Source organism: Simochromis diagramma, unplaced genomic scaffold, assembly GCF_900408965.1.
Source record: "Simochromis diagramma unplaced genomic scaffold, fSimDia1.1 OVJJ01000565.1, whole genome shotgun sequence".
In the NCBI taxonomy this organism is placed as follows: Eukaryota; Metazoa; Chordata; class Actinopteri; order Cichliformes; family Cichlidae; genus Simochromis; species Simochromis diagramma.
Window position 1 is genome coordinate 523,319 of NW_024387304.1, and position 22,508 is coordinate 545,826.

At 41.2% G+C, this 22,508-nt stretch overlaps 1 protein-coding gene across 4 annotated transcripts in view; it reads right to left on the reverse strand.

Annotated features, from left to right (window-relative positions):
* Positions 1 to 22,508, reverse strand: part of LOC120716630 (teneurin-3) — an 840,982-nt gene that overhangs the window by 205,376 nt on the left and 613,098 nt on the right. For all 4 annotated transcript variants that reach the window (XM_040004185.1, XM_040004188.1, XM_040004189.1 and 1 more), the window contains 4 exons: positions 18,744 to 18,866; positions 11,378 to 11,489; positions 8,863 to 8,933; positions 4,956 to 5,243 (listed from right to left, as the gene is read on the reverse strand). In XM_040004185.1, coding sequence (XP_039860119.1) covers positions 4,956 to 5,243; positions 8,863 to 8,933; positions 11,378 to 11,489; positions 18,744 to 18,866 — 594 coding nt within the window. The remainder of the gene's footprint in view (positions 1 to 4,955; positions 5,244 to 8,862; positions 8,934 to 11,377; positions 11,490 to 18,743; positions 18,867 to 22,508) is intronic.

Below are 22,508 nucleotides of genomic sequence, written 5' to 3' on the forward strand. Positions count from 1 at the left end.
CTACAGATTTACATTTCATCTGCTTTTCAGCTGGACAGTTTTGGAAACGTTCAGTCTAAAGCTCTGTTACACTTTCCACTGATTACTTGTTGCTAGGAGATTTTTACCTATTTCCCCCCAATAGATTCACACTTCACACCTTGAAAGCAATGAGTCAGAAAGAAAGTAGCCAGTTTGCCAAATTGCTTATTTGTAAAGTAATAGCATTAGCACTTCTGCACTTCTTTATTAGGCTTTGTTCTGTGTAAAAATACAAACTAGCACAGATACTACGGCACTGCTTCACAAATCATTTAGATCCAATTTATTTAGAACTTTCTTTAAAAAGAAAAAGAACTCTAGAAACAGAACTGCTTCTGTGAGCGAGTCCCCGTTTAAAGTTTCATTTTACATAAAGGTGACAGGACTTTTACCTCATCCATCTGTGTTCAAGAAGTAACTAGAATAATGATAACAAAGCAATCAGAATTTTTGGCAGGTTTCTTAAAATTGAAAAAGTGAGTCTCCTCCAAATGTCTTTTCTCTCTAAGGCTGAGCAACACAATCAGCAGAAGAAAGTCATTTTGGAGGCTTCATCTGTACCTTATGTTTTGGTCATTAGATGTCATTGCCATAGATGGGAGTGGGTAAATCAAGGCATCAACTAATGTTTGGAAAAGCAAAACAAAAACAAAAAGAAGTTTCACATACATACAGCAATTAAAATGACAGAAATAGATCAAATAAAGTCTGAAGTTTAAATATAGAGTCCACGGCCCACAGTCAAAGTCACCTTTTTTCTTCAGCCTGGCTCTACGTACAGCCAACACTGATCAGCACTCATCACCTCAGAGATCTAGATCTTATGCATGGTAGTAGCTCACTGAAAATGGAGGCAGCTGACTGTAGAGGGCTCTGAAAGTGGTCACCAAATTTTTAAATAAAACCCTAAATTTTATGAGGAGCTTTTGTAAGAAATCTTTGTCAGACGAGACGATTTATGGACCTGGTTAGAAGCTTCGCAGCAGCATTCTGGGCCGTTTGTAGGCAATCCAGGGACAGTTTGTTTAGGCAGAGGAATAAGGAATTGCAATAATCGAGGCAGGATGAAAAAAGGTTCTATACATACTAGAGATGGCACGATACCACTTTTTTATGTCCGATACCGATATCATAAATTTGGATATCTGACGATACCGACATGAATCCGATATAGTGTTTTTTAATCAACAAAACTGTTTTTTTAAAATATTTTGCTGCATTTTGTATAAGTTCATACTCAAGTTTAAATAAAAAACAACACTAAAGATATTCTGTTATACCTGTGTGTAAAAAATACACTGCACCCAAAATATTTCAATACTGATCAATCTAATAAACTTAAACCTACTCCATCCTCCCTATTCTGGTATTTTAAAGAGTACTTAGCAGAAATATTAAGCAACCTAACTAATAGGGTTGCAAACTCCCAGCAAAAAAAAATAGGGAACCACCCTCCACCTCATGATGCTTAATCAACGTAATCAACTTTAATTTGATGCAGTGTGGAAAAAATGCACAGAAATTAATTATTTTTCAAGAATAATTAAATAGATTCAACATCTGTCTTCAACAGAACTGCAGACTGCACAGATGGTACCTTCCCAAAGGAAAAAGTACTATAGCTTACTGGGTAAGCTATAGTACTGGTGTAGAAAGTAATATTAAATAAATTCTAACAACAGCTGATCAAGCTTAAACGTGCTGCTGTTGTTCAGCTGCTGGTTTCCTCTTTCTGGTGCAAAGTGGGCCAAAAACAAACAAGAGAGACGGACTGGCGACAGAAAAGCCGATCAGCTGATCAGTGATCAGTTTCGTGATTGAAGTAGCAGCAGGAGAGGGAGGGGGAGGCAGTCGCTCCATATATCGGTTGTTAAGCTTAACGTGGGAATGCTTTACAAACATTCAGAGATGAACTTAAACACTTGCTTTACTTCTCTCTGGGATCACTTCCTCTGAGTTTGGCAGCGAGGCTCCAAATACACACAGCCGCTCTATCACGTGACCACACTGCTCCAAGTGCTACGGTTATGAGCCGAGTTACGCCGTGCCGCAAGTTTTGTGAGGTGCTTTTTTGATATTTAATGGATCGGATTACATTTTTTATTTCTCTCCGATATCCGATCCAGTAATTTACGTCAGTATCGGATCGATACCGATACGTAATATCAGATCGGTCCATCTCTAATACACAGCGATGGTAAAAGGAAAGCGTTGAAATCAGAAGCTGTGCGGCAGGCTGATGAATAAAGGGAAGAGTGTGAACACAGATAACTGGTGAAAGTTGGGCAGGTTGCTGTATGAGAGACTGTAAGGACACAACGGTTTGAAAACAGCACCTTTATTATGTTTCCTTTTCAAAATGTGTACAGCCTCAATAATGAGTCATTTGTGCAAAATAATTATTATTGCCTTCTGAAAAACATCGGCTACTCTGAAGTAATGTTTTGAGCAGTTTATAAAGTATTCTTTATATCTTACTGTTTATGAGTTTGTGTTGCCCTTAAAGCTTTGATGAGTGCTGCAGCTGTCTGTGAGTGTCTCTATAACAGTTTAGGTTACAGTGTTAAGCAGCTTAGAGATGCCAAATGGATTAAGTGTTTTGTTCATACATAGTAAAGTAATCTGGTTAGCAAAGATGATACATTCCTCCTCCTCCATCTGCCCACCCTCCTTTCTTTTTCCTCCGTATTTCCACATTTCTTTCCTTTCATCCCTTTTCAGTTAAACACACACATACATCTGCAGAGAGCAGTCTTATAGAAAGTGGTCTGGAGAGGTCAGCTTATATATTTTATGCCCTTCCATGATAAAAAAAAATCCATTTGCAGTAGGGTAGTGTCTTTTTTTTTTTTTTTAGCTTCTGTGATTGTTTTTAATGCAACATTTTTTTCTGCTTATTCAAAATAAACATGAATTGTATAAGTTCAGTATGTCTGTGTATGTGAGAACAGCACCTGTAAGTATGTTCAGGATGAAAATCTTCCTTTTTCTGTCCCTGCAGCTCAGATCACCAAGTATCAAGTAGCTGGGCCCTCGTGGGTCCGGACACAATAAGTGTTTATATCTGCCAATGTGCGTGTGCATGTTTGCAAGTGTGTCCTTTGCCAACCAGACAGCTCTGCTCTAATATTTTCTTGGGTAATATTACCGACAATGCAGACAGGCTTCTCACTTTCCCTTTTGTGTCTTTATTCTCCACTTTCTGTGCTCCTGTTTTGAAATCTGAAATCTCGCCTCTCATCATTTTCTGTTTTTCTCACATCTTTGTTTTTTTTTCCATCTTACTACAACAAAGGTAGCAACAGAGCCAGAAGCCTTACTGTCCACACACACACACACACACACACACACACACACACACACACACACACACACACACACACACACACACAGTAACCTGCAACAGTATCAATGGATGTATTAAACCGCAGTGACACTAACTTTCCTCCTATAGGAACCTTCTAAAGAGGGACAGAATTAAGCGTAACATGTTTTGTGATTGCAAATCCTTTAGGTTCAGACTTCATGTCTGTTGTTCTACACTAGAATTATGTTAAAGTTTCAACAATTTATTCACTCAACCAAATCAGTTTATTCTTTGGGTGAAATGACGTGATGAAAGTCCATCCCTTCATCTTGTTCGGCTTATCTGTTTCAGTGCCTTGGCTTTGGCTGAGCGTATCCTGTCACAGGGTGAAAGGCAGAGTACATCCTGTACAGGTCACCGAACCACTGCAGGACTAACACAAACAGACAGCTGCTCATGCTCACAGTCACACCTATGGCCACTTTAAACTCTCCAATTAACTTAAAGCCATGGATGTGTTGGAATGTGATGGGAAGCCAGAGTACCTGGAGAGTACACAACACGCACACAGAAAGGCCCCAGCCACCTCTTAGATTCAAACTCAGCACCTGTAAGGCAACAGTGCGAACTACTTCTTTAAAATAGTAATTAAAACATATCAAATACTTAAACTGAGATAATTATAAAAATCAGTTTGCAACATGTCTCAGAAGCAACAGTTGCCTTTGAAAATTGAATAGATTCTCACCAGGCAGCCTTGACTTGCCAGATATACGTACATTTAACTGGCAGGGCTTTTTGGTTTTGCCCCCCGCTCGCCCACCATGCGGGACACTTCCTGGGAGTGTGCACAGTAATCTTGGATATCACTTTAAATGTCAGAGAACTAAGTTTCTCAAATCCATGTTTGTGCTGTTTTGTCTTAAACAACTTAATGGTTGCAATTAATACATTTTTACATAAACCCCAAATATCAGAATTAGGTAAAGTAACATGTTTGGAAATTGTTATCAATGCTTTTATTTACAACTTATGATCCTTTAATAACAATAGCTGATAGTTTTAGATTGCTTTTTGTAATTACTGAAAGAGGTCTACTATTCCATTACATGAACAGATAAATGACTATCATTGACCAAACTGTGAAATAAAGTTATATACGTTTATATACATTTCTATCTAAATAGTGTAGCAGCTGGTGCTAGAACCATCTGTGCTCGTCTCTACTGAGACTGAAGAAGGCAAACATGTGCTGCATGACATTCAGCAGCCCAGGTTTGAGTCTGACCTGAGGCCCCTTGCTACGCGCCTTCCCCTGCAATCTCTCCCTGCTTTCCTGTCGACTCTCCATTACGGCAGCATCCAATAAAAAGTAAAAGGCCCTAAAAGAGATTTTAAAAAGTAAAAGTGCAACTGGATTTCTTGTAGCATTTTAACAGTATAACGTTACTTTCAAGTTGGCCCACGAGGATGTCTAACCCATCAGCTACACAACAGTTGAATCAGAAAGACTGAGCTAACTGTTGTGACTTGTTGTTTCTAAGTGTGACAGAGATGAATAAGAACTGTTACTTGAGCACAAAGCAGGACATGATATCAAAAATGGAGCGAACAGTTGATCTCCTACCATTGTCGCTGTCCGATTTGTTCTCGTGCTCAGTGTCAGTTAGAGTCAGCACTGAGTTGGAGCGGCTCGACAGGCAGGAACTCCTCCCGGATGATTTACCCAGACCTCCGCGGCCCCACAGATGCATAGCATGCTCTGGGGACATGACTGCCTGACTATCAGTGTCTAGCTCCTGAGCTGTACCAACTGAGAAACCACGGTGGGGTGGAGGCATTTCAGGGCAGAAAGGCAGGCCGCGACGAGACGGTGGCTCACAGATCCCCAGCTGACGAAGACTGAAGTGTTGACCTGAAACAGATGGCCGTGTTGAAATCATTTAGAAATCATTAGATCATCGCAAATGACTATAGATCTAATACACAGAGATGGTGTGACTATGGCATAAAATATACACTATATTGCCAGTGTACACTCACCCATCCAAATCATTGAATTCAGGTGTTCCAATCACTTCCATGGCCACAGGTGTATAAATTTAAGCACCTAGGCATGCAGACTGCTTCTACAAACGATTGAGAAGAACAGTAACTCAGCCACAAAGTGGTAGGCCATGTTAAATCGCAGACCGGGGTGCTGGGTATGCAGAGGTCACCAACTTTCTGCAGAGTCAGTTGCTACAGACCTCCAAACCTGATGTGGCCTTCAGATTGATTCAGGAACAGTGTCTCTTTACTAATCTCTGGCTCTCTTCCACAGCATGTCTTCATCCTGTCTTCCTTCTCTCTCCCCAACCAATCACAGCAGATGGCCCCGCCCCTCCCTGAGCCTGGTTCTGCTGGAGGTTTCTTCCTGTTAAAAGGGAGTTTTTCCTTCCCACTGTCGCCAAAGTGCTCATAGGGGGTCATATGATTGTTGGGTTTTCTCTGTATGCGTTATTGTAGGGTCTACCTTACAGTATAAAGTGCCTTGAGGCGACTTGTTGTGATTTGGTGCTGTATAAATAAAACTGAATTGAATAGAAAACTTCATCGAATGTGAGTTTATGACCAAGCAGCTGCAGTCAAGCCTCATATCACCAAGGACAACGCAAAGCATTGGATGAAGTGATCTAAAGCAGACTTCCAGTAGACTCTAGAGCAGTGGGGATCTGATCTCCGGGGTGACAAATCGTGTTTCTTTGTATGGCAATATGATGGCATCTGAGTTTGGCGACTGCCAGGAGAATGTTACTTCGCTGTCCAGTGTTATATTTGTTGGTGAGGGGATATGGTGTGGAGTTGTTTTTCAGAGTTGGGCTTGGCCCCTTAGTTCAACTAAAGCAAATCTTAATATTCAGCATAACAAGATACAATTTCAAGCTCCCAGCTATGTGGGAACAGTTTGGGGGTGGCCCCTTCCTCTTCCTACAGCACTGTGCACCAATGCACAAGGACAGAGTCCTGACCTCAACCTGACAAACACCTTCGGGACAAACTGGAAATATAGACTGAGATCCAGGGGCTCTCGGCCAACATCATTGTCAGATGTTGCAAATGGTCAAAAATTCCCCCAAACTCACTCCTAAACCTTGTGGAAACCCTTCCTAGAAAAACTGAAGCTATTATAGCTGCAAAGGGTGGGCTGACATCACATTAAACCCTATGGATTAAGAACGGGATCTCACTCAAGTTCATATATGTGTGAAGGCAGACGAGTGATTAATTTTGGCAATACAGTGTATATACAGCAGGTGGAAGACAGCTATGGAAAAATAGTCAAACCTGGTAACAAGTCTGTGAGGAATCTCTGACAAAGCAATTCTTATGAGACTGAATGAATAACTCAGAAGACAAACCAGACAAAAGGTGCCTCAAATCCAGTTAGACGTTGAGAATATAAGTGCTTTAAGTCTCATGTATGGTGGTGCAGCTCACAGTGACATGTACATGTTTAATATAATCAATATGAAGCTGTGCTTTAGTTTTGTACACAGTTTGCTCACATGTAAATTAGAGAGTTAAAGATCAATTTTACTGCTAATTAAATGACAACCTTTACTCATTATTAGTGTTATTACAGTAAAAGCAGTAAGTGAAAAATAATAATAAATAATTATATGATAATAGTAAACATTATTGATTTTAACAGCTCAACAGCTTTTTAAACAGTGAATAACATTAAAAAACATTTACCGTTTGTACCAACACTTTCCCAACTCACTGTAGTCAAATTTGGAAGGTTTCTAAATAACAAGCTAAGTATGTGTGCGGGAGGTGGAGTGGTCTAAAAAGAAGGACAGGAGCCTGATATAAAATAAAACAACGAGAATGTATTCAGGGCAGCCAATAACCCAGAATCATCTTGATGCACGCTCAATCATCCAGGTAAGAACATCTCCAAAAGCTGATTCTGTTCATCTGGATGTTTTCAGTGGGAGAAACGTTTCGTCGTCTTCAGTCTCAGCTGACTGCAGGCTTCAATCTTATAAACAGGACATTTGCATGATGACTGAAACCAGCCCACTGAAGGAACAATGGGCTGGGAGCTCAGTTCCTTAGTCTTAATTATGCAAATTCTCATGACCATTGATCAACAACCACTGATCAAAACTCACTGATCAATGGCCATTCACAGATGGTACTCATGGCGAAAGTGACGAAACGTTTCTCCCACAAAACGCTACGTCCAGAATCAACTTTTGGAGAAACCCAGAATCATGTTTACGCTGAGTGTCTGATGATCCTAGCTTTCCTGTCAGAGCCTGAGCTTTAACAGGTAACAAAGGCAGTGACGAGCAATAACGTTTCTATGCTAGAATCACTGCAGTTGCCTTGAAGTCTGTTTGGGCTGGTTGTCATCTTGGTTTGTCAGGTGTGTGCTCATACATAAAAAAGATTGCATGTATTTCCTCAGTAAGACAGGGATCTGTGTTGGTGTGTGAGTGTAGCCTCAGGTTTATTTATAACTGATGTGTTTCAGGGCATTTTACAGAATAACAAAGTAACGTACGTATTGTCGAAATTACTTTCTATGATGAGTAATTAAGTGAGGTACTGCATTACTTTTAAGAAAGGTAATGCGTAACATGTAATACATTACTTTTTCTCAATAATGACTGTAACATGGGAATAAAGTAGTCTAAGTAAAGTCTGCGTTTTTCCCCCTCCTGTACTCTTGTATTAAAAATCTGCAATAATTTAAAAATAGATGCAATACAACAGAATGAAGACGCTAAATAGTAAATAAAAGTAAATAAATAAAATTCAATTTTCTATTTCAAATGCTGTTTCTTTGATATCTGTATTTTATATGATTTAATTACATTTAATTGGAAATGAGAAGTAACTGGAATTGAGCTCAAATCGTTTTCAAATAACAGGATAATCCTTAAAAACATATTTAAAATCTAAGTGTGTGCTTCATTTTCAATCAGCAGTTATAAAACCATTCTATGATTAACAGCACAGCAAGAGAGAAGCCGTGGTGCTGTTCAAATTCATGTGACATGAATTCATCCTCTCCACTTTAAATAGCTGCAAATATACAGGTGATAGGATAACTGACTAATTTTCTATTATATGTTCAATAACGTATACTGTTGTAAGTGGACTTGGAGAAAAATGGGTTTAGTCTTTTGTTGATTTTTATTCATTTTACTGTGTGATTTTTCTCTTTTCTCACTTTTTCACTTTGATTATAGCCTTCAGACTTATTATCATATGCTTCCATCCTCTTTCTGGACTCCTGTCATATATACTTTTAATGTTAGGTCATGCAAATTTTATGCATACAATTCTAGGTTGTTTAAATTTCATTTATATGTACTTTAATGTCTCTACATTGTAATCATATTTTTAAAGAAAGACAATTCATATTTCTAAAGTAACTGATGGAAATATCTTTTTTACAGTAGTTTTGTTGGTCTTAGTGCACACATACAAATAGATGGGGATAGCATTTCTGTCTGTGCACTTTTGCAGACTCTCACCTTGTCTGTTAAAATCATCCTTTTCATGGTGAACCATGTCCTTGTGTCCCTTGGTTGTCCCGTACAGTAACCTGTCAAAAGCCAAGGGCAAAAAGGATAAAGGAAGGTGCTGCACACACGCTGTAGGCTTTTGATGATCCATGTTCTGAACTATACAACTACCACATCATCATTATACCATCATCAAAAATACAGGAAACAAACTACACTCTGCATTAAGTGGTGCTTTTTTATGAATGTTATGTAACTGAATGTATCAAAGTGAAAAACAGACAAAGTGCAAATTCTTATGATGAAAAAACTGATACTAGTAAATAGGGCTGGACGATATGGCCTAAAATCCATATCACGATATAATTTGAAGCACGTGCGGTAACGATATACATCACGATATATTCTTTTCTTCTGTATGACGTATTTTCCACACTATAAGGACTTAAAATCCTTTAATTTTCTCAAAATCGAGAGTGTGCCTCATGTATGAATTCTGGTTGTGCTTACCGACCTCGAACCGATTTTAGCTGCAGAAATCTGTTAAAAATGTTTTAGTACAACTTTGGTAAGCCGCACTGCTTGATGGATTGTCAGAGCATTACGGCTGCCGTAGTCAGGAGCTTCGCGGAGTAATCTGGGTCCTAAACTCTGTCAGTTTCAGGTCCCAAAGTCAAAGGAACACTGAGAGTTAAAAACGGTCTAAATTCTTTCATCTTTAATAAAATCATCAGCGTTGCTGCTTTACCAGGTGTAACAATTAAGTTTAACATCCATGAAAACAGAATTTAAATTTAACGGAGTTAGAAGTTAGCAGGAAGTTAGCTCGCTAGTTTCCACCTAAACATTTCATACCATGTTCTGACTGAGAGATTTTTGAAACTAATTCAAACGTACAGCTCTGCGACCACTTCCAACATAAGTGAAGACAGAAACTAAACAGCAGTGACGTTTGTAGGGTTACTGAAGTTGGACTAGCTGGTATATAATGTTGTGCTACGTGATTGCTAGCGACACAGCTATGTTAGCATAACATTAGCACAGTGAAGCTGGAGGATGAACGCCAACTTTTCTTCCACTCGATAAAAGTTAACGTGAGGGATTCTGGTGGTCAGGGACAAATGCAATCGCATAGCAGGATGCTATACACGGGCCAAACTTCAGTCAGGAGAACAACTGAGATTATTCATCCACAATACGAGGTTAGTCATTAATATACTGCAACAACATGGGAACAGAGCAGCTGCCAGAGAATTCAACATTAATGAATCAAAGTTACGGAAGTGGAGGAAGCGCAGTTTTTGGCTTTCCCCATATTTCAAGAGTGCTTCATCTCTTTACTATGACTGTCGCCCGCCATAATTTGCAGATGATAATGGTTTTAGCTGCTGCGATGCTTTCAACCAAAACAGGCGCAGCTTGATGACATCATCAACACGCGCTATCGCGATAGAGCGGTATAGTCAAAATCTCTATCGTTGGCCAAATTGATATCGTTTCTATCGTATATCGTTTATATCGCCCACCCCTACTAGTAAATTAACCTACATATATTTACTGGAATTATACAAAACAGCATTAAGTAATGATTACTGTAAGATGATTAAATAAATGTCTATACTAAGAACATTGTATTTGAATGTCTTTATGCATGCTGAGTCATCGAGGTAAGAAAATCCCAGAAAGTTGATTCTGTTCATGTGGACAGTGAGACACGTTTCACAACTACAACCACAATTTACTGGTCACGTTAACTTGGTGGACAAATACATTAATTTCACTAGAAGAATATGAAAAATGACAGGCTAGACTGAGATTTCCTTGAGTAATGGGGGACATTTAAAGTCGATGTGCACGGTAAACAACATCCGAGATCTCAGGAGAGCACAGTCCCACGAACAGCTAAGATACTGCGAGGGCCCTCAAGCTCCCAGGCCTCTGGTAGAGGACCTGAGCTTGAAGGACAGACGGGAGGGGTGAGAGGGGACATTTTTTTATAATATAGTCTCATCATCCACTGGACACAAATATCATCAAAATGACCCAACACAGAGCGAACACCATCACCACAGACACAATGGCTAGGGAAGAAGAAGAGCATCATATCAAAAAAGGCCCTGACTCCCTCTGTGACCATTCATCGATGGTCAAGGCTGACCTCATGGCCCATTCTTGTCAGTGGTGCCAGTTTCGGTCATAATGCAAATGTTCTGCTTATAAGGTTGGGAAAAGCGGCAGCTGGCCAAGACTGAGGAAGGTCTACGTCAACCTAAGTCTTTTTAAGTAGAGATAAACTTTGCTTATAAATTCCCATATATGTAGGTTTATTCAATAGAGTATAATTAATACGGTAGATTTTCAGCCAGCTGTTTACAAAGGTGAATTACACAGAGGAAAAAATAGAGATACTCACATACAGAAAAGAAATTCTAATCACGCCAGTTTGTGTTTTTGACATTTTTGACACAGTTCTGATATTGCTCAACAAAACAGAAGATAATATGCGTGTCATCTATTTTCTAACCTGGTCTGGTCTTGGTGCTGGTCAAAAGCCTTCAGTGTTTCACTGGAGGAATAGGACTTCTGGGTGGGGACCCGGAGTCCCTGGGAACCAATAGCACAGCCTTCACTGTCCCCTGATGAACATAAAATAGACAGATTAAAAAAGTCTTTATGTAGATGCAGCTCAAGCCATAATCCATCACTATGTACAGTTAAAGTAGAGCGTCAAAATCAACTCTGAACGAGAAGGGTGCAAATGTCTGCCAGGCCCAACACACTTTTCAGTTTTACTTGTTTAAAATGTTGGTAGTTTAACCTCCTAAGACCCGAACTCTTCCACGACATGCATTTTTAATTTCTCTTTGGTATTTGGGCTGATTGGGACCCGATGAATGTAAAAATAAAGAATTACCAGATGGTTTGTTTTTTTTTACCTAATTTTTGTTTCTAAGAAAAATGAGAGCCACATATGAGGATATTTGTTTAAAATTTCAATAGAACAGTAGCAGTATAATGTCCTCGTGAGTGGACATCGGGCCTTTGTAGTGCTAAATTGAGTATTTGGTCTAAATAACCCAAAATGTGATGTCCACATATGTGGACACCAGGTCCAGGAGGTTAATTTACAACAGCAAATATTTTGACTTCCAACAAATAATTTCATTGAGGAAGGATACAATAATATAATCAATAACCATCAATGAGACACTTTCATTTTTATCAGCACAAGTTACAAACAGTGCCAACTAAGGTGCTGAAAACGAATGCTCAATGGCTTGAAGATGAGCTGTGAAGCTGTAGTTTACTTGCTTTACTAATTACTTCCGTCTCCTCATGTCCTACACAGAGAACTTCTGCTGTTTTCTACCTACATGTCCCTAGGCTTTAAATACACACTGCAAGGGCTAATGAGAAATGACACAGAACTAAAGAACTAAACCAACCTTAACTAAAAGAGGGTAACCAGATAGGTAAATAGGTTAAGCACAATACACAAGTGATAACAAAATAAAACAAGAAGTGAGATGCAAAAACTAGCAGATAAACACAGGTAGAACTGAGCTAAGTATAGGGGAATTCCCAGAGACAGGAATGCTGTGAAAAAACTGAGGGAATAAACACCACGGCAAACCTTTAAGCAATAAGCAACCTAAGAATTAAACCTAAGCTATTAAGTGATTCTTGGCATAAACTGAACTGAACTGTTGATATTATTTTATGTTACATATTTATGTTAAACTATTACAACATAATAGCTTCAAAGAATTACAAAGAAAATTTCAGGATTACTGACAGTAGTAGTAATCTCTCCACCAATCATTTCACCATAATTTAGCTTCTTCTTTAATCGAAAAAAGACACAGAACAAATAATGAAACCAGGTTGCATTTACTGGATTTACTGAGGAGGGTAAGTCACTGCAGACGACGTGATTTTTATGTTGTGTCTGTTCCATTAATAACTAACAGTGCAATCAAAGAAAGAAGTTTTGGTCTCAAAACGCTTAGAAAGCATCAAATTATAAAATTAAATTGAAAAAAGAATAAAATGTCCTTGATAACAACTACATTAAAATAGCTTCTCTTTTTATTGAATAAATCCAATCATATTATAATATAAACAAAATTATTCACACTATACGAGGGACAGAAAAGTTTAAGGTCAAATCAAATAATGATAATTTTGAATGTTTAATATCCAAAATCAAACATTGCGGTATGTTTAAGAAACATGCAGATGGATAAGATAAACTCAAGGAAGACAAAATCATCACCACACGAAGCCACTCCTGACATACCTTTGACTTCTCAGGAGTAAAAAATGAGGTGATATACACAAACCAAAGACAGAGCCAGGCCAAATTTTAGTTGTAACAAAATGTAACAGCTTATCTAAAAAACAGGAAACTGACAGGAGTTTGCTATTTGGCTTTTGAATACTCTTGTGGTAGTACAATGTAGTAATAAAATATTTATATACTGTGAGGACCAATATCTTAATAATAATGAATAAGAATGGTGGTATATGTAGATTACATTGTAAGGGTTGCAGACGATTGTCTAGCTCTACAGCACATGGACATCAACGCAACCTGTGTGTGCTCAGAAATCATTTGACAAACAATCTCTATGATAATCTACTGAGGAGGCCTCACAATCTTGCTGCAATGCTTTCCTGATCCTGTTATCCAGTCATGATTTAAAAAGAATCTCAGCTGTTTTTATGTTTAGTGTTTAATTCATTTACTGATTGTTGTTTTAATATAATTAAATTGTAATTGAGAATGGAATTATAGATGGCATTAAAGAAAACCTAAGAACCTAAGCCTTCACAGTCACAGGAAGCATGCAATATATAAATTCCCCTCTCGTCCCTGCGGGCAGTCTATCCTTCAAGTTTGGGTCTTCTACCGGAGGGCTGGGAATCTGAGGGTCCTGCGTAGTATCTTTGCTGTTCCTACACTGTAAAATGTAATATTGTGTTTAATTAAAAATATTAAGTAGGCAGAACTCAGTTTTTATCAATTTGTTATTAGAACTCAATTTAAGTAACTTACCAGTACTTTTTATGCAAAAATGCTGATCAACTCAATTTATTTGAGTTTTCTTTACTTAGAAAAACTAAGTAAGCTGGAAGTTTTGCTTCTCAGGGCGGAAGGATGAAAGATGTGTTTTGAAAATGCCCCGTGACTACCGTCCTCCTCCCTCTCGGATCAGTCCGCATGTTCATGGTGCATTTGTTATGGAATATGTTGAGCAAACCTAGAGAAGCGTCAGCTCAAGAGATTATTGTCATTGCTGTGGATCTTTACCTGATACACTGACTTGGTGAGTAAATGTTTACTCTTATTCAAACTGATTTTGTGGCTTCTCTTAGTTTAGCACCAAGTTTATAATCTTGCTAGCTAGTTAGTGTTAGCCTAGCGTTGCTGCTGCGGCTGGGCTCATGTTACTTAAAAATTAGCACCACAGCCTTAAAAACCTTATATAAAACTATGTCTGTGAAATTTTCTGTTGATTGTTTGAAATAAAAAAGTGAGATAAGAGCCCAGACAAAATTCTTCGGGAGGTGCAACCATTAGGGGTGGGGTGTGGGGGGTATTTTCAATCCATAGCCCTAACTAACTAACTAACTAACTATATATATCATGTTTAACCTGAGTAGCAAAAGACCGCAGGGGGGTTGAAAATAATACGCCAGCAGTTAGCTGTGCTCGCAGACTCTATTGAGCCTTGACCTCCCGGTCAGCTATCGCACTGGTGGATAACAGAGCTCTCCGAAAACGTGGAAGCACTTTTGCAAATATGTGATATTTTGATAAATTAAGTAGATATTTGAGCATTACACAGCTACATTCTCGCCTGAAAATATCTTAAAAGTTTATTTGGTGACCCAGAAAGGGTAATCTGGGGAAATGGAGGCCGTGGTTGTCGGAGCCTGTCTATGTGTACTTGTGTGTACTTGTGGTCTCGTGGACTTGTGATACGTCACAGTCAGGAGCTTCCTGGTCTTGATGTCAGTGGCTTCCATCGCCGCCTTTGGCCAGCTTATTACCCCAGCAGGGTACCTGATCACAGGCAGGGCATAGGTGTTGATAGCCTGGATCTTATTCTTACCATTCAGCTGACTCCTAAGGACTTGCCTGACCCTCTGCAGGTACTTGGTGGTTGCGGCTTTCCTAGCGGCCTCTTCATGTTTCCTATTTGCCTGTGGGATTCGCAGGTACTTTAGCTGTCCTCTGTGTCTGCAATATTGCCTTCTGGCAGTTCTGACTATCTTCCTTCTCTGTTATCGTCTGACTGCACTTCTCCAGTCCGAATGACATCCCGATGTCATTGCTGTATATCCCGGTGGTGTGGATCAGTGAATCAATGTCTCGTTCACTCTTGGTATATAGCTTGATGTCATCCATGTAGAGCAGTTGGCTGACAATTGCTCCATCCTATAGTGGGTATCCATAGCCAGTCTTGTCAATGATCTCACTTAGAACCACAAAAAGTTGTTTCTGTTCATCTGGATGTAGCGTTTTCAGTGGGAGAAATCTTTCATCACTCATCCAAGTGACTTCTTCAGTCTCAGCTGAAGGCAGGTTTCCCCAACCTTATAAACAGTGCTTTTGCACAAATTAGCCCACTGAACAATGGACTGTGAGGTCAGTTACTTGATCATTACTGAGTCACTTGGATGAGTGACCAAACATTTCTCCCACTGAAAACGCTACATCCAGATAAACAGAATCAACTTTTGGGATTCACTTACCTGGATGACTGAGCATGCCTCAAGACATCCCACTGAGGCGGTTCAGGCCTATGCAGAACAGTACTGGGGACAGAGCATCTCCTTGGTAGATCTCGCAAGTGATGGTGACTTGTGCTATTTGCTTGAAGTTGGCCTTCAGTGTTGTTTTCAACATCCCCATTGAGTTCATGATGAAGGCTCTTAGGCTCCTGTTGATTTTATACAATTGTAGACATTATATATATATGGTATATGGTATTTTATTCTATTCTGTACAGTTGTGTACTGTATTTATTCTTATTGTATTCAAGTTTTTGCCTCATGACTTTTGCACTGTCCACTTCCTGCTGTGACAAAACAAATTTCCCACGTGTGGGACTAATAAAGGTTATCTTATCTTATCTTATCTTATTCCAGTCTCCAGGTGTGGGGCATCGAGTCATAGGCCTTCTTGTAATCAATCCAGGCAGTGCACTTGTTGGTCAGCCTAGTCTTGCAGTCTTGGGCAACTGCTCTGTCTGTGTTTTGCTGGTGTTTTGCTCCTCTGGTATTCTTGCCAATCCCTTTCTGTGCCCCGCTTATGTATTGAGCCATGTGCCTGCTCATCTTAGCTGCTATGATGCCAGCAGCCATGTGGTACCGAGGCAGGTTATTGGCTGGTAGTTGGATGGGACTGGTCCCTTCTGGGGAACCTTGGGGATCAGGACTGTCCGTCCTTCAGTGGTTCATTTATGCTGCCAGACACTCATGCAGTGCAGTCAGCTCTTCAGCCAGAAGGCATAAACCATGTCGGGGCCTGGTGCTGACCAACTCTTCATACTGGAGACCCTTTTTTGAATGTCTGCTACAGTGATGGTTACTGGATCCTGTTCAGGGAGGTTGCTGTGGTCTTCTCTTAGATCCACTAGCTACTGAGCATTGACATTTTGGTTGTGTATTTCTCCCATATGTTCTTCCAGTATTGTTCCATCTCCAGCCTTGGTGGTGTTCTCACATTGTTCTCCTGCCACTAAGAGTACCTCTTGGCTGGTTCTGAGAGAACAGCTGGTTTATTTTCCTGCCTATCTCCCTGTTATACCATACTTAGGCCTACTTCCTTCCGTGCTACCTTGATCTTGGCCTCTAGTCTTCTTCTCCATGGAGAGTACTGCTCCTTGTAGCTGTTCAACTTATAGCCAAGCATCTCACTGATCACTGCTGAGTGCTCCGATTACCATTGGGACCACTGTTACCTTCACACTCCTCGTCGTCTTGAGCTCTTCTGTTAGCCCTTGGTATTTCTCCTGCTTCTTGTGTTCCTTTTTCCTGATGTTGCTCTCATTCTGTATCGTGTCTCCCATTTTGACCTCGGGATTTCCAAGCCATACTCGGCACAGATGTTTCTGTATACTATGCCGGCCATGGCGTTCCATGTATGCCATGCCTGCCAGGGCTAGCAACTTGCACCCTGCTGTTATGCGCTGGATTGTATCAGGGGCATCTTTACACAGCCTGCACCTGGGGTCTTACCAAGTGTGATAGACCCCAGCCTCTATGGATCTTGTGCTCAGAGCTTGTTACTGTGCTGCCATGATTAGTGCCTCTAAGATGTCTTTCAGTCCAGCTTTGTCCAGCCACTGGTAGGATTTCTGGATGTCAGTCACTTCTTCTATCTGCTGGTGGTACATAACGTGCAGGGACCTGTCTTTCCATGATTGTTCCTCCTCTTGCTCCCATTTCTTAGGTTTCTGCTTCCTGAGGTATTCACTGAGCACACTGGTGGCGGCCATCTTTCTGGTGTACTCGTGTTCGTTGTCTCATCCTGGACTGTGGTAATAACACACAGTCCAGGATGTGTCCAGGATCCCCGGCTTCCTTTCTTCCACTTAGCGTACAGTCTCAGGGTGCTGGACTTGGGGTGAAACCCTTCATGCATGGTCAGGAGATTCCTCGTCTTGTATATATATACCCACATAGCAAAATTGGTATGGCCCAGATCTAGCCCACACAATGTGCTTACACATGGCCCACATACCGCCACCGAAGGCATTTTGTGGCCCAGATCAGGTTTGCCAGATGTGGCCCACACATGGACCAGCACAAGGGCAGTTGCAGACACACTGGAGGTCCTGTGCTGGCCCATGTGCTACCTCTGGTAAACCTGATCTGGGCCACCAAAGGGCTGTCAATCTTTGCTGTATGTGGGCCCAGTGTAAGTTGTGTGCAGCCATGGGTCACTTGCAGACACACTGTTCTGGCCCTGTGCTGGCCCAGAACAGTTTCAGCTCTGGTCCCAGATGTCAGCCTAATGTGTACCTTAATCAAGCCATGTAATAACAACATGTGTCGGAACATAACAGTGCAAAAGTAACATGACAAAACTCTGTTCAGACAGTGAATGGACTGATTCTTATATAGCGCTTTTCTACTCTCCCAGATTACTCAAACTGCTCTATACAACATGGCACATTCACCCAATCACACACTTTCTCTAAACTGAGTGCTTCCTAACTACATTCATACTCTTGACATGCAGACTGGAGGAGCCAGGGATCGAACCACTAACCTTCCAATCAATCGGTGACCTACTCTACCTCCTGAGCTACAGCCACCAACTGGCTGTAGCTCACAGGGTTTTGAATAATGTGTACACCCACAAACCTGTCAAAGCCACATTTGAAACGTTGGCTACCATAGTAGTATAGTATTGCAACATGGCATTTGGGTCTTCTAACTAAAGTAGGAAAATAGGAACTTAAATAGTGCCATCATTGCCGGACCTGGCCCAGATCTGGTTGACATACACCCTGCCATGACACCAGTCAGTCAGAAAAAGTGCCAGCTTGATGCTGGATCCGGCCCAGACCTGTTTTCTATGAGCCTGGGACACATAAACCAAACCACAATCAGGCCAGATGTGGCATGCCATCACATAGACAGCGCCATCTATGCCAGGCCTGGCCCATATCTGGATGATATACCACTTACCACACCAGAAGTCAGCCAGCAGTGCTGGCTTGGTACCAGATCCAGGCCAGACCTGTCTGCTATGTGGGTATATATATATCAGTCAGCTCTTGGCTGACTCATGAAATGAATGGATGGACAAACACATACATAATAAAAGAAACATAAAAGACTCTATGAATGTTCTAAATGAGCTGTCTCACCACTGTATGGCCCCTCTTTGTCCTTCCGGCTCTTTGTTAGGGAGCAGTATGGACGTCGCTCTTTCACTTCCATAATGCTTCTTCTTATGCTGCTGGCAAACATACAGGCATACTGCTGTACAGCTGCATAGACAGAAAGATAAACAAAAAGAGAGAGAAAGACAGATGAATAAAAAACAAAGAAGAAAAAATGAGTGAGAGAGAGCTAGACAAAGAGTGAAGGGTTGTTGGTCCACCTACAATCACACATAGGGACAAAAAAAGTGGTAATATGTTCCAATGGTGCAATCCTGCAGTTACTGTTAAAGTTAAACATGACAGTGTAACCTGCCATTGCCAGGTACCAGAATGTGATCTTGACTTCATTACAAAAATCACAACCTGCATTCTCTTTTATTGTGTCCTTATTTGTAACCTGCACAAATCTCTGACACGCAAAAGCAGCAGGCTTAACTGGTGTGCTTACAGATGAAGATATATACCAAAAGGCACATTCTGTGAGTCATGCAAAACGTCTGTGTTGACACAAACTCACACACATAAAGACACTGTAAATATGCAAAGTATAGTACAGTATATTGCACAGAAAAAATGATAATCGCATTTATTTCATGATTAGTTACACAAAATATCTGCAGCTGTTTGATTGTTTTTTTATTACGTTTTCTTTTATTCTTTTGATGTAGTTTTAAAATTTAGATAAAAAGGAAAACACACGTAGATTTTTTTATTACAATGGAATTCCCTAAAATACTTTCAGCGTAACCCACGTATATCCAAAGCTCTTCTAACATCTGCTTAATGTCTCTAAAATCAGTACTGAAACCATAAAGTCAAAGTCTGCTCAAAGTCAGCTTTATTGTCAAAAACCATATGCACAGATCATACACAGGCATTTGAAGTTGCAAAGCTCCCATGGCCCTCAGTGTACACTAAAACAATATAAAGATAAAAAGAGGGAAGCGTTGAATGCAGGTCTGGAGTTCCTGTGTGTGGGAGCAAGGAATGAATTCAGCATCCTGACAGGCTGATGGATGAAGCTGTCTCTCAGTCTGCTGGTCTAGAGAGGCTCTTCAGTCTCCTTCCCGAAGAAGCTGCTGGAGGGATGAGTGGAGTCACCTGTAATGCTGAGAGCTTTCTGGATGAGGCGGGTGCAGTAGAAGGTGCTCATAATGGGTGTTGAGGCTCTTGATCTTCTCAGTCAGCAGAGGAAGTAGAGTCGCTGTTGGGCTTTTCTGACCAGTGATGTTTGTTCGTGTTTTTTAACCAGGAGAGATCTTCTGAGATGTGCTCACCCAGGAACTTGGTGCTGTTTACCCTCTCCACATCAGCACTGCTGATAGTTAGTGGGGTGTGCAGGGTGTGAGTTCTCCTGAAGTCTATGATGTTCTCCTTCTTCTTCACATTCAGGGACAGGTTGCTGTTGCTGCTGTGACCTACCACAGTTGTTTCGTCTGCAAACTCGATGAAAAGGTTGGAGCTGTGTGATGGTGTGCAGTCGTGGGTCAGCAGAGTGAAGAGAACGGGGCTCAGCACACATCCTTGGGGAGCCCCTGTATTCAGTGTTCTTCTGTTGGAGGTGTTGTTGCCAGCGCATACACAGTGAGGTGCTGATCCCCAGCAGATCCAGTTTGTGAATGAGTTGCTGGGGAATGATGGTGTTGAATGCTGAACTGAAGTCTATGAACAGCATTCTGAGTCTCTAGTGTCCAGATGTGTGAGGGCTGAGTGAAGGGCAGTTGAGATTCCATCATCGGTCAAGCAGTTTGACCGGTATGTGAACTGAAATGGATCCAGTTTGGGGGGAAGAAATGTTTTAAATGGATGCATGACTAACTGTTCAAAGCACTTGAGGGTGAGTGCGACCGGATAGCAGTTCTTAAAGCAGGAGGGAGGAGACCTCCTCGGTACAGGAATGATGGTGGAGGCTTTGAGGCATGTGGGAACGACAGCCTGGCTCAGTGATGTATTAAAGATGTCTGTGAAGACATCTGTGAGTTCTGCAGCACAGTCCCTCTGTGCTCGTCCAGGGATGTTATCAGGGTCCTGGGGCTTTGCGTGTATTGATCCTTTCAAAGGATCTCCGCACACTGTCTGGGGATAGTCTCACCACCTGGTCGTTGGGGGATGGGGTGGAGTGGGGGGTCTTCTGTGCGGGGGTGTATTTTTGTGCCTCAAAGTGAGTGAAGAATTCGTTTAGCTTAAAGAGGTGGACTGACAACAGTCTGCGGAGTGGGCTTGTAGTCTGTGATGGTCTGTATCCCTTGCCACAACCTCCGAGTATCTCTGCTGTCACTGAAGCTTTGAGAAATCCTCCTGGAGTACACTGGTCCCTCACTATAATGCGGTTCACATAAAGTTAGCTACTTCGCGGATTTCACCTATTGCGGGTTATTTTTAGAACGTAACTCCCGCGATAAACGAGGGACCACTGTACTGCCTTTTCGCCTCTCTGGTGCCACGTGACAGGTTTGCCCTTGCTGTTTCTAGGCTCACCTCATCTCCAGCTCTGAAGGCTGCATTTCTCACCCTCAGGAGCTGTAGACCTCCCCTGTAACCCATGGTTTCTCATTAGCCCGGACAGTGATAATCCTGGTCTCTGTGACATCATTGATGCACTTTGATCAGCTGTCTATGGCTTTAGTCAGATTTTAAAAATCCTTGAACATAGACATGAAACAAAAAGCACAGGAAAGCTTGGACTAATGACACTGAGGGGCAACACGCCTTACATTATACCAGCTCATGAAAAGGTTTGCTTAGAGAGTTACGCCCACCTAAGTTCACCACCCACCGACAGATGAGCAGTTGTAGAGCAGCCAATTTCCTCAGCCCTTCCGGGAGGAATCTTTGATGATTGCAGCCTTATCACAGTACCACATCAAAGTCCTTACAAGCATCCTGTTTGGATCAGAAACAAAACTGATCATGACATCATGCTTCCTGGCAACTTCATCCTTGCTGAACTACACACTGCAGACCAAGTTTTTGAAACTCAAATCGCGTCGAGTGCAAACTCTGCGGGTTGTTGTAGCCTGTCTGCAGACTCATGTTCATCACCCAAGGACCAGTTGACCTTTGATTTTGGTGATTCACCTCTGCCCGAGGAATGGAAGTCGGGTCTACAGTGATGTTTTTGCATGCCACGATCTCGACTTTGGCTGTGCCACTAAAGTTAAGCTTAAGATCAAGCTTAAAGAAGAAACGCCTATAAAACAGAGATTGCAGCCTATTCATCCAAATGACTACGAAGCAGTCTGGAAACACCTTAAAACGCTTCTTGATGCTGGGGTAATAAGACAATCAGAATCTCCCTTCTCATTCCCCATCGTTGTGGTCAAGAAAAAGACTGTTGACGTCTCTGTCTGGATTACCGTAAACGTAATGTGCAAACAGTAAAAGACGCTTACACATTGCCAAACTCCGAGGAGACCTTCTTCTATCTGGTTCAAACTGGTTCTCATGACAGCTACTACCAGATAGAGATGGAGGAGGAGGATAAAGCCAAAACAGCCTTTGTATGCCCACTGGGGTTTTATGAGTTCAATCGAATGCCCCAAGCCATCACAAATGCACCTTTCAGAGGTTAATGGACAGGTGAGACACTAATCTCAAGGAGGTACTCGTCTTCCTAGACGATTTGATTGTTTTCTCAGACTCCCTCGAGCAACATGAACAGAGGCTAAAGCATGTTTTGGACCGTCTTCCTGAAAATGGTTTAAAGTTGTCCCCCCGAAAATGTTGCTTTTTCCAGACATTGGTTAA